Source organism: Podarcis pityusensis (assembly GCF_964106645.2).
Source record: "Podarcis pityusensis genome assembly, chromosome: 13".
Taxonomy (NCBI): domain Eukaryota; kingdom Metazoa; phylum Chordata; class Lepidosauria; order Squamata; family Lacertidae; genus Podarcis; species Podarcis pityusensis.
Window position 1 is genome coordinate 14525234 of NC_138038.1, and position 12920 is coordinate 14538153.

General features: G+C 44.8%; 1 protein-coding gene across 3 annotated transcripts in view; it reads right to left on the minus strand.

Annotated features, from left to right (window-relative positions):
• Positions 1–12920, minus strand: part of MYO1D (myosin ID) — a 176061-nt gene that overhangs the window by 125424 nt on the left and 37717 nt on the right. For all 3 annotated transcript variants that reach the window (XR_013978544.1, XR_013978545.1, XM_080976566.1), the window contains exons 6-11: positions 12665–12760; positions 10991–11107; positions 3517–3720; positions 2130–2275; positions 1927–2041; positions 872–1042 (exon numbers count right to left, since the gene is read on the minus strand). Coding sequence is in view for 1 of the 3 variants with exons in the window: in XM_080976566.1 (XP_080832692.1) it covers positions 872–1042; positions 1927–2041; positions 2130–2275; positions 3517–3720; positions 10991–11107; positions 12665–12760 (849 nt within the window). In the remaining 2 variants the exon portion in view is untranslated. The remainder of the gene's footprint in view (positions 1–871; positions 1043–1926; positions 2042–2129; positions 2276–3516; positions 3721–10990; positions 11108–12664; positions 12761–12920) is intronic.

Consider the following 12920-nt stretch of genomic DNA (forward strand, 5'->3'; position numbering starts at 1 on the left):
GCAGTGTGTGCCGTGTATTTCTTCTGAGCACACCCTGCAAAGGTGGGATTTGCATTCTGAGAATCTCAGTGTTTGGCCCTTAGAGCTAAGACGGGACTTACAAAGTGCATGGGCAATGCCATATGAGGTGACAAAGTGGACATCTGTCAGGGCTGGAAGCAGGCATAGGTCAGCAACAAATCAATAAATCAACCGAGGCCAATGAAGTTAATCCTCTATTCAAGGAAACCAACCACAGCTCTGGCCTAGTGGTCTCAGGCAACCCTTTCTAGGAGGGTCTTGCCCCAATGAAACAGCTGAAGTGCTCACCAGGACTCAGGATGCGTCTGCGCACAACCCAACTCTGCTCTGCTTCTTTCATTTCTCGTTGTGTTCTAGGAGAGCAGGGGAGCTGGTTGCAGCAGGAGGGGAAGACTCCCTGGATTCTGTTTCTTCCTCCGAGTCTGAACTGTGCTCTGCCACAGCCTCTTCTCGTTCACTAAACCCTGTCACCTCTTCTGCTTCGGAACCCCCCCCCCCCCCCAATTCTGCTCCTTCTCCCTCTGACCACTTGTCATCATTCCACCACCTATCCCCCGGTTCTGAGCCCTCTTCCCTGGGGGGTTCCTTGGCTGGTGCCTCCCTCATCTCCTTTGCATCCAGCCAGTCCATGACAACACCCAGCAGTGTAATCACTGGAGTAGGCATTGTTCTTTGCTTTTCTTCATGACAAACAGGAGCAATGCAAGCTGCACCTGGTTTGCTATTTGATTCAAAATTGAACATTGTTCTCACTGTGAAAGAGAGGGATATAGGTTGTTTGTTTGTTTTTAACTCCCTCCCCCCGCTTGATTTAGTCAAGTGAAGTTATTATAGACCAACAAAGGAGTACCTTTCTGCTGGAGAAGTGAGCATGTTTGCCCAGTTTGGTATTAAGAGCCTCCAAGAACATCCCATCGGTGACTCTGCCGACATTCATGCATGCATCATCCAGAATGGCAATGATTCCTTTGTGCTGTTGCTCCACTAGGTCAATAATGATCTGGTTGTTGAAGTAGTCAATCTGCAGAATGTTCAAGCAGGGTTATTTGCAACAGCGATCCAACTAAGTGAGGAAGGAATGTTTTCTCTCTCTATTGAAGGCACGCAGTGGTAGGGAAACAGAGGAGCAAGTGCCAGTTTACGTTTACCCAGAGATGCAGGCAGAGCTTCTTCACTCTAAAGGTTGCGCTCACTGTCAAAATGTCTTCCAGTTTCAGTAGAGTCATACCTCATGTTACATTTGCTTCATGTTACGTTCTTTCAGGTTACGTCCCGCGGCGACCCGGAAGTACCAGAAAGGGTTACTTGCAGGTTTCGTCGCTCACAAGACACGCAAAATAACGTCACGCACATGCGCAGAAGTGGCGAATCGCAACCCACACGTGCTGCGGATTGCGCTCTTTTCATGTTGCGAACGGGCCTCCGGAACGGATCCCATTCGCAGCCAGAGGTACCACTGTACTGGTATTTCAGGTCATTTATCCAACTCCCCTATGGCTTTACTGCAGTTTCAAAGCACCACTAAAACCCTGAAGAATGGAATGGGTCTGCACTCGACTCTCCGTGGCTGGGGACAAAGGGCTTTCACATTCTAAATCCCTCTCTTTTGACCTTTGAATAGCTACCTGCTGGTGTAGAATCGCTAACACTTGGCATCTTTGAATCCATGTTGGCTTTGTCCAACTGCTCATCTCAGAGCTTTCCAAGCTTTTCATGTTGGTGACACACCTTTTAGACATGCATCGTTTCATGACACAGTTTTACTAGCAAACCGGAGGTTAAACTAACCCGTTTCCAGGCCCGGGAGAAGCATGGGGAGTGTTTGCGCGACACACCTACACAGTGCAGCCGACACCCGAAAGTGTCATGACACACAGTTTGGAACGCTCTGGCTTATCTACTCACATGCTTCCATGGAATTCCCTCACGCTGATATTCCTCTTGCTCTTGCTTCAAAACAAGCTGAATGAAGAGCTGCTGCAGTTTCTCGTTGCAGTAATTGATACAGAACTGTTCAAAACTAAAGCAAACACAAATTGAATTAATTAATGAATTCCGCAACTGGAAACAATTTAAGGGATATGCCTGACCTTCTCAAGACACCTCACCTGTTATTGTCAAAGATCTCAAACCCATAGATATCAAGGACCCCGATTACAGTGTTTTTCCCATGAACTGTGCTGTTGTAGTCCTTGACTTCAATCACGTCATTGATGTGTGTCACAATCCAGCAGAAAAGGCGCTCGTATATTGCCTTCAAACCAAAAGAATATCTAGGGTCATTTTTTGTTTCTGCTGCTCAGGTTTCGTTAGCGTTCAGTTTTGTGATGCATTTCTGTAGCACTCTAATAGGAAACGGGGGAATATGTAACCAGCTGTCAAAATCCTAACAAGGTTTAATAAAACTAGCATAGGTTAACTACAGCTTGCTCTCTAGCCGCTTTAGGTTTCACTGTGATGTCAATTTGCAAGACACTGGAGATGCTAAACATGTTAAACCAATATTCTTATCTGTGGTAAAGTCTACGGGTTCTCCCCTCACCCATCACCCCTGGCCAATGAACAATTCCTACTGAGGAAAAAATAGTTGCTCTGTCTCAGACATTGCTTGGTGCTCTTTCCCAAAGTACCATATACCCGACCATAGGACACACCTTGTTTTAGAGGGGGAGAACAAGGGGAAAAAATTCTCCCCCTCTCTGCTCAGTGCTCCCTGAGCTTGTGGGGCTGGTGGTGGGGAGAAGCGCTGCTTTCCCCCACCTCTAGCCTCAAAGATCCCTGAAGCCTTCGGAGCACAGCGCGAGTTCCCACTGTGCTCCGCAGGCTTCAGGTTCCTTTTGCTGAAGCCAGGAGAGTCTTGCTCTCCCAGCTTCAGCAAAAGGAACCTAAAGCCTGCGGAGTGCAGTGGGAACTCGCACTGTGCTCCGAAGGCTTCAGGCAGCTATCCCTGAAGCCTGGCGAGCCAGAGGGGTCAGTGCACACCGACCCTTCTCGCTCTCCAGGCTTCAGCGAAAGCAACGCGAAGCCTCCGGAGCACGGAGGGAGCACTCCCTCTGCGCTTCGGAGGCTTCGCGTTGCTATCGCTGAAGCCAAGGAGCCTGCATTCGCTCCACAGGACGCACACACATTTCCCTTTAATTTTTGGAGGGGGGAAGTGCGTCCTAGAGCAAAAAATACGGTATATTGGTTATATTGTCCGGAGAGTTCTGCATTCTCTAGGCTCCATAAGTCTCCAAGGATACTAACCTGTCTCCCCAAGGCATAAAACTACTCAAAACAGATGTCTCCAAAAAAACCCACCTGATCCCCTATGGCAAGTAAGAATCACCTTGGGTTAAAATGGGCAAATGGCTAATAAAGAAAGGTGTGGGCAAACAACTAAAGATGCTGGCTAGCAATTTATGTGGGCATATCTGCATGGGTGAAAAGTATGAAGACACAGAACAAAACAACCACTGTAAACTTCCAAGTTGGCAGGAGCGTATCTACATCCACCTTTGCAAAGGCATTTCTGCCATAAGTGGCTTCTTGCTCTGTATGCTGTTTATCAATGATGTCCCGGCCAGTAGCAACAGTTCGAAAAAGCAGGGCCTTCTCCACCATGTCAGCCTTGGTTGATAGCAGGTCAGCAATGACAGACACTAACTTGCTGTTTTCAATGACAGGTATGTCACCATCCACAGAAAACTTCAAATTGCCCTGTGGAAAGATTGAAAATAATAAGGACATTCATTCTCCCTGAGTCTAGGCAGCAAATGCCACTTCTGATACAGGCAACGCTTTCAGACAGATGCAATTTCCTTAATGCATCCCAACTGGGACAAAGGACAATCTATGTTGATATATATAATAATAATAATTTATTACCGGTATTTATAACCCACCCATCTGGCTGGGTTTCCCCAGCCACTCTGGGCGGTTTCCAACCGAATATTAAAATACAATAACCTATTAAACATTAAAAGCTTCCCTGAACAGGGCTGCCTTCAGATGTCTTCGAAAAGTCTGGTAGTTGTTTTTATGCGACTACAGTGGCAAGAATGTTATTTGCCCAAAAATGGAAAGAAGAAGCAAAGTCCTGACGAAAGAAGAATGGATACAAAAACTTATAGAATATGCCGAAATGACAAATCTTACCGGAAAAATAAGAAATCAAGGTAACAAACTTTTTATAAGTTTATTGAATATGGTTTATTGAATATTTAAAAATAAACTGTAAACAGATAAGAACATTGGCAGGATTACTGTAACAACCTGCAGTTTTATAAACGTATATATTTGCAGAGTATATATTTAAAGTAGATGAATAAATGAGATAATTAAGTTAATTTGGAATATGCAGAAAATATAAAAAAATTAATTTAAGGAACCGCAGAAAGAGGGGGAAGTCAAGTTTTGAAATTTTAAAATGATTGTAAAATTATTGAAATGTATAAAAGTTAAAATCATAAGTAAAATAAAAATAGAACAGTGTTTCCCAAACTTAGCTATCTTTCCCAAATTTAGCTGTTTTCGGACTACAATTCCCATAATCCCAGACTTCTGGCCTTGCTAGCTAGGGATGGTGGGAGTTGTAGTCCAGAAACAGCTGGAGACCCAAGTTTGGGAAATACTGGTCTAGAAAGTCACACAGCCATTCTTAGATTTTCCAAGGGGCCAAACCCCATGTGTGCCATTTTAATTTTCTCCCTTGTCCTCACAGATGTCTCTCACACAATAATCAGATCCTTGAAAATTCCACTACTTCAGTTTAAGAAGCTGTTCACAACAACTCCACAGAGGGAGTGGAAGAAGGCAGGCTCCTCCACTTTTGTGCTGTTTTCACTTTTTTGAGCTGGAAGACTTGAGATTGGGTAGGCTGCTTTGGGTGGCTTAGACCAGGTAGAAGCACCAGCCACTCACCATGAATGTTCTTTCTCCTTGGGGTGAACAAGGCACCCATATGCTGGGTTAAGACCTCCCATTGATCGGGAAGGCAGCAAACATAGCAGGCATGCAGCCCTCAGTTCTTCTACTCCATTGGTAGGCAAATTAAGGCCCGGATCCGACCCAATCGCCTTCTCAATCCGGCCCGTGGATGGTCCGGGAATCAGCGTGTTTTTACATGAGTAGAATGTGTCCTTTTATTTAAAATGCATCTCTGGGTTATTTGCGGGGCCTCCTGGTGTTTTTACGTGAGTAGAATGTGTGCTTTTGTTTAAAATGCATCTCTGGGTTATTTGTGGGGCACAGGAATTTGTTCATCCCCCCCCAATATAGTTCGGCTCCCCACAAGGTCTGAGGGACAGTGGATCGGCCCCCTGCTGAAAAAGTTTGCTGACCCCTGTTCTACTCAAAGGTCATCACTAACATTAACTCAGTACTGGAAAGCTCCCAGAGATCGTCTTGAGTTACATCCCAGTGCTATGGGACTTGATTAAGGTGCAATGAGATTGGATTATATGTGCATGTCAGGAGGACGCAGGAGCTGATGCTGCCTTCCACATTATTCTGGCTCATTCGAAAAATGACACAGGTGAGCCAGAGGAGGCACAGCAGCAGGTGTGGAGCATTACCCAGGTGCTGCTCACAGAGGCTCCATAAAAGGCAGCAGGACAGTGGAGTGTCCAAAGAAGGTTCCAGGAAATTTACAAGTGAAAGGGAACAGTGGCTGAAAGAGACAAAAGGACAACAAAGGAAAATCTTACAGGAGGAGGAAAGAGCGTCAGAGAAGGCAAGAGGAAAACTGGATCAGCTGCAAGTGGAGCCAGAGAGAAAAAAGAAATAAAGAAAACAACTTTAGGTTGTCAAGCCCAGTGGCACGCCAGAAAAATAACATTGCAGAATAGAATGGGTAGGTGAAGGGAGCTGCTGCGCTACGTAAAAATAGACATGGATAGGTAGGAAAGCCCTACACTATGGAAACAGAAATAAATGAAAAGGAATTCCAAGCCATAAGGCAGGCATGTCCAAAGTCCATTTTGGGGGCCTAATCCACCCACAGGCAGTTCCTCCCCGTGGTCAACAACTTTGGGGTAAAATCCTAAAAAGGTCAACAACTTTGGTCGGCCCTCATGCATGTTCACATCATCAAATCTGGCCCTCTTTGAAAAAAGTTTGGACACCCCGGCCATGAAGCTTCTCCCAGGCAACCTCTGAAGCCTGGGGTTCTGGGGACACTTGAGAACTAAAAAAGCAAATTTCTGATGGTGTACTAATGGTGGCAAAGAGATTGGTGCTCCAATAGTGAAAGGAACACTCTCCCCCTCCGACAGTACAAAAAGTTTATCTGCATTAGCAGCATATGCGAAAACAACTTTTCAAAGACAACAGCATACAAAGGAAGTTCTCCATCATCTGGACTCCACGTATGGATATATTTGCACAACAGATATAAAAACGACAAACACCGACCGTAGTTCCCAATGTACTAAATGAATTATTGAACATTTATAATTTTCCACCCCAACGTGGAATGTTATTTGCATTTTGTTTTATTTTGTATTTAAGTAGGGTTGCTGTAAAGAAAGTAAAGACCAGGACACCCCAAATGTTGTTGAGCAAGTTGTTAGGAAGACACCAAATTTCTCGAGCTTCTTTCTTTTTTTTAAGAAAAACCCCAAAGTTGTTGTGCCGAAAAATGACGATTTTTCAATTGACTTGCCTAAGATCTAGAACAAAGTGCTGCTTTTGGGAAATTTCCCCTGGATGGCAATTCCACCTTTGAAATCCCAGTAATGTCTGGGAAATCCCAGTAATGTCTGGACGGACGTATGCTGGCCCTAATTTAAGTGACTTTGTTAAATGGAAAATTGTTTTAGATTAAATTAAATCATTAAGCTCTTGCTCCAGTTCCATCCTATGGTAAAGCTTGAGACAGAGATGGGGAAAGAAGTCCTGGACTAAAATAATTTGAAACAAAAGAATGTGGCTCCAGGAGTTCAGTAATTTCTTCTTTTGGGGAAAGGAACTACCTGATATGAGCTGGAGGCTTTGACAAATTCCCAGTGTTGAAGGTATACAGGCATGTCCAACAGGTAGATCGCGAGCTGGTAGATCACGGGGTGTTCCTGGTAGATCCTGGTTGATCTCTGGCCCCTCAGCAAAAAAAAAACCCCAACTTTGTCTTACTAAAAAAAGCTCAAACTCCACAACTTTGTCTTCCTAAGAAAAGCTCCGCAACTCTGGGTAGATCACTGCCAGTCTTTTTACGACAATGGGTAGATCACTGCCAGTTTTAATACTGTGAGTAGATCACAGTCTATTGGGAGTTGGACGTATATGAGATCCCCTGATCAGTGGCTTTGCTAGGGTGAGGATTGGATGCCTCATTCACTCCAGCCACACAAGTCAGTGGAAAATATTATGATGGAAGGAGAATATGTTGAAGCACTCTCCTTCAAAAGGCTACCTCAGCAGAGGTGCCTATTCTGTAATGTTTGTTAAAGGCTACAGAAGACTTCCATGTGGCTACCTTACAAATCTCTAAGAAAGGAGCAATAATGGGAAAAGCCATTGAAGCCACTGCTGCCCTTGTTGACTGGGCTCTGATGTTCTGGTCCTTTGGGAGTTGTTGGGTCTCTATGTGCCAGAAAAATACGAGTTTTGAGCCACATGGCTAGGATAGTGCTTGAGGCTTTCCCCCATACGGATCTAGGTTGAAAGGAATTGAAAAAGGGAATAAGAAATGTACTATGTATTTTTAATGCACTTCTTCAGTGCTCTTTGAGCTTATACCATATACTCTCTCTTGGTTGAGAGGAGCACAGGCAAAGGGAAGGGAAAATCAGTTCTTGTTCACTATGGAAGTCCAAAGCAATACTTGGAATAAAGGTTGGAATAAAGGTTGAATCTTGTGCTGGTGAAAAAAAGCAGATGGTTTTTTATGCTGAAAGCTCCTAGCACAGATTCTGTGAGTGGTGGTGATAGCCATTAAGAAGATGACCTTAAAGGAGGAGAACTGAGAAGGTGAGAAAATAAACCCACTTTAAGTGCATGTGGCACAGGGGAACATTGGTTGGAGCCATCTGAAGAATACTGTGTGAGGATGTGGCTCAGTTGGATGGTTGCTTTGGGCAAGTCCAATCTGCTGATATCGGATGAATCAGTACCAGCTCGAGAAGATTTTAAAAGAGATTTTAGACTCCCTTTCCTGCTCCTAGTGAACTAACTGGGATTTATGCCAACAATAACAGCCTGCTTAATTATTCGAACACCTTCTTTTAATATAAAAATATAATAACGCTGGGGGGGACCCCTGGAAAAGTTGAGGGAAGTTGAGGGAGATCTATAGCATACAGAGATGCAGTGCTAGCTGATGCTGGGGGGGGGGGGGGAGACTACATTTTCCTGAGAGTTGAATATAGCGGGAAGGCTACTGCTGCTTATAATAGAGAATGGTCTGGGCTACACCCTTCCAAGATGACACGGCAGGAAGATGATGAGAAACCCAAAATGGCATCAAAGGGGCCTACCCTCTTTGTGAACTCTTTCCACACCACCTGATATGGTGAGATCAACATCTCTGTGACTCCTTTGTTGCTCCTTGGTGTTGGATTCCATCTAGTGGCAGCAGTTGGCATATTAGGACTCCCTGGGATGAGAGATGGTGCTTGGGAAGCAGACACCCATATTAATTCCAGGTGCAACTGAGACACCAAGTCAGAGCATCCTTAAGCTGCAGCATCTTAAAAAGCAGAGACATCACTTTGCCAACAAAGGTTTGTATAGTTAAAGCTATGGTTTTCCCAGTAGTGATGTATGGAAGTGAAAGCTGGACCATAAAGAAGGCTGATCGCCGAAGAATTGATGCTTTTGAATTCTGGTGCTGGAGGAGACTCTTGAGAGTCCCATGGACTGCAAGAAGATCAAACCTCTCCATTCTGAAGGAAATCAGCCCTGAGTGCTCACTGGAAGGACAGATCCTGAAGCTGAGGCTCCAGTACTTTGGCCACCTCATGAGAAGAGAAGACTCCCTGGAAAAGACCCTGATGTTGGGAAAGATGGAGGGCACAAGGAGAAGGGGACGACAGAGGACAAGATGGTTGGACAGTGTTCTCGAAGCTACCAGTGTGAGTTTGACCAAACTGCGGGAGGCAGTGGAAGACAGGAGTGCCGGGCGTGCTCTGGTCCATGGGGTCACGAAGAGTCGGACATGACTAAACAGCAACAGGAGCAGGCCGACTACAGAAGTTTACAGCTAGAGCATGGGTAGGCAAACTAAGGCCCAGGGGCCGGATCCGGCCCAATTGCCTTCTAAATCCGGCCCACGGATGGTCCAGGAATCAGCGTGTTTTTACACGAGTAGAATGTGTCCTTTTATTTAAAATGCATCTCTGGGTTATTTGTGGGGCACAGGAATTCATTCATCCCCCCCCCCCAAAAATATAGACCGGCCCCCCACAAGGTCTGAGGGACAGTGGACCGGCCCCCTGCTGAAAAAGTTTGCTGACCCCTGGGCTAGAAACTCAGTCTCAGGCACCTGTGATTTTTTTTTTACATTTAGCTGTTCTCTCACACTGAACTGTTTCCTTTGCGGTTTCGCCTGACTTCTCTAAACGGAGCCATGGGGAAAGGAGGATAGGCAAAAGACAAAAGAGACAGCAAATTTAAGGAGGAGGGTGTTTAAGCAAAAACAAAAACCAAGACGCGGGTGGCACTGTGGGTTAAACCACAGAGCCTAGGACTTGCCGATCAGAAGGTCAGCGGTTCGAATCCCCGTGACGGGGTGAGCTCCCGTTGCTCGGTCCCTGCTCCTGCCAACCTAGCAGTTCGAAAGCACGTCAAAGTGCAAGTAGATAAATAGGTACCGCTCCGGCGGGAAGGTAAACGGTGTTTCCGTGTGCTGCTCTGTTTGGCCAGAAGTGGCTTAGTCATGCTGGCCACGTGACCCGGAAGCTGTATGCCAGCTCCCTTGGCCAATAAAGCGAGATGAGCACCGCAACCCCAGAGTCAGCCACAACTGGATCTAATGGTCAGGGGTCCCTTTACCTTTACCTTTACAACCAAGAAGATGGAAGAAAAAACTAGAGATCTAGGAAAACAAAGATAGGTAAGAGGGGAAATCCTGAAGTCATCCAACGAAAGGTGGGAAGGTTAGAGAGAAGCCTGTCCTTGCAAAGGCAAGGAATAAACTGAAGGAGGAACTTTATGACATGTTCCCTGTCTTTCTGAGCAATGGGACGTCCAAACCCAGCATACTGGACGCCTCAACCATCCCAAATGAGAAGTCCTTTTAACTCTCTTTCCTGGTGCGTTTCTCTTTTCTGTTACAGATAAATGCAGCTTCATGAAGATCCTTGTTAGGAAGCAGCTCCCAAGTTGCTGAAAAGGCTTAAGCTCCAATTCTTTCACTCCACTGCAATCTCCTTAAAAAAACCCAACAACCGCAAAACCTACTATTCCAGTCAATTTACAAGACGCAAATGTGAAGGAGGCAGAACAAACAATTTGTGCCCTCGCCTCCAGTGTTCTAGGAACTCCACTTCTACCTCCATATGAAGGAACAGAGCTGGAGTCAGGTCTTCTGCCATTTTGTCAAAACAGTGACACATTTGTCATAAACTCATTTAAAAATGAAACATTGATTGCTGGCTTATCTGCTAGATAAGTCCCACGTAATAAGTATATGCTAGTACAGAGTATTCTATTCCTTCCCCAGTGAAGGGATTCTAAGCCTAAAATGTGCTAATCATCCCAGGCAATTAAATTTGAGAAGCATTCAACAGCTTTCCTTAGTCAGATCCAATATGAGATTTGGACAAAAGAGAGTAGCGATCTCTACATTTGCTTGGTACTGACAGGAAATATTGAATTTGTGGAGAAACAAGTGGTCTACTCTTCCAGAGCTGCAGCTCTGTCATAATGCCACTCCATCAAAGTGTGCTCTTTCGCTCTCGCTCTCCTGATTATTCCTCAAATCAACACACACACCTCAGCATGTTAGCAGCCCAGAGATCCATATCTGTGTACATGGCGCCCCCTTACTCACCAAATGGAGAATGGTAGCTAGAATTTTGTATACTGTCTGAACCTCCTCTGGTTCAAATCCAATTACTTTCATAGCATCAGCGACAGCTTTGAAGTCAGCACCGTCATTAATAGAACACTGAAAAAGAAGCAGCAGCAACAACAAATCAATCAGATGCAAGACCACTGCATGCACACTGATGGTGCAGTATTAGACAAGAAAAATCATGGCGGACATTTCTGCACTGGTGAGTTGAAAAGAAGAAGAAAACCCTGGAGATATTGCACAATATTTACTCTGAAAACAGAAAACGTCCTGTGTGGTTTGAGCTATGACAATTCCTCAGAGTCAATTTATCATCAGGTAGAAGTCTATATGTCTTCAGTATACAGTGGTACCTCTGGTTAGGTACTTAATTCATTCCGGAGGTCCGTTCTTAACCTGAAACTGTTCTCAACCTGAAGCACCACTTTAGGGGGCCTCCCGCTGCTGCCGCCGCGTGATTTCTTTTCTCATCCTGAAGCAAATTTCTTAACCCGAGGTACTATTTCTGGGTTAGTGGAGTCTGTAACCTGAAGCATATGTAACCTGAAGCGTATGTAACCCGAGGTACCACTGTATAGTAGATAACCTATAGTGGATAATCCATTTCACATGCCACGATGACTGCGGAGTCTGTGCTGAAAGGCCACTTAGTTAAGAACATTAAAAAGCCTCTGGATCAGGCCAATGGCACATCTAGTGCAGTATTCTGTTCTCACAGTGGTCAGCCAGATGCCTGTAGGAAGCCCAGGACCCGAGTGCAACAAACATTTTCCACACCTGTGATTCCTATTAACTGGTATTCAGAGACATATTGCCTCCAGCAGTGGAGGCAGAACATAGCCATCATAGCTGGTAGCCATGGCTAACCAATTGCAATTGTTTCAGCCTATTTTACCAAAGGATGTACACAAGGCATGTGGAGAATTTCAAGCCACAATATGCTGGTATAATCCAAGAAAAGCAAAATCGAACTATAGATGGTCAGCATTCTTTTTCTCCCCTTCTCTCTTTTAAATGAGTGCTTCCCGTGGTTTTAAGGAGGCAGTTGTGACACTCTAGTTTAAGAAACCATTGCTTGACCCTGTTAAACTCTAGGTCAACTCTAGGTCAATCTCATATATTTGCATTTTGGGGACAAGGTACTCAAGTGGGTGGTGGTCAGACAACTCTATAGACACTTTGGAATAAAGCTGATTATCCGGATTAACTTCAGATTGGTTTGGGAACTGAAACTGCCTTGGTCAACCCTGGTGCATGATCTACGTCGGAAGAAAGAGAGAGAAATGTGACCACTTTGATTCGTCTACATCTATTGGGCTGTTTCCATTCAACATTGGTAAAAACAACTGCAGCTTGTGCAGGTTTGTGGTCAATCCAAAACTGAACAAAAGCAGAAGTTTTCTAATTCCTCCGTGTGAGCTTTGTTGAGTAGGAAGGGAGGAACACATGTGTCCAAGGCTTGTTCTCATAATGCTAAACTATTAGCGTTATAATGCTAAACTATTAGCATTATGCCCAAACCAGCTAACTAAATTGGCATAAATGCATAAATTCAGCTGGAGCTGCACAGAGTCCATAGTATGGCTGATCAAGCCACAGTTCAAAAGGACCAAGAAAAAGAGATTCCTCATGAGTAGGCAACACCCTCACCTTTAACTGCACTCCAGTACCAATATAGCTGTATGCAGATAAATCCTTATGTAGATGTAAGGAACGTAGAAGCTGCTCAGAACCTCCTTGGAGTAGCTGAAGAGAAAGTCGGAGAGTCATTTATCCAAATTAATTTCTTTTTCAGCTTTTATACGATTGTTACTATCAACAATTAAAGTACTTAAAAAGTTGTAAATGCTGTACAGCAGGGGTGGGCAGACTTCAGGTTCATTGAATCTACCTTCTCTGTTTCTAA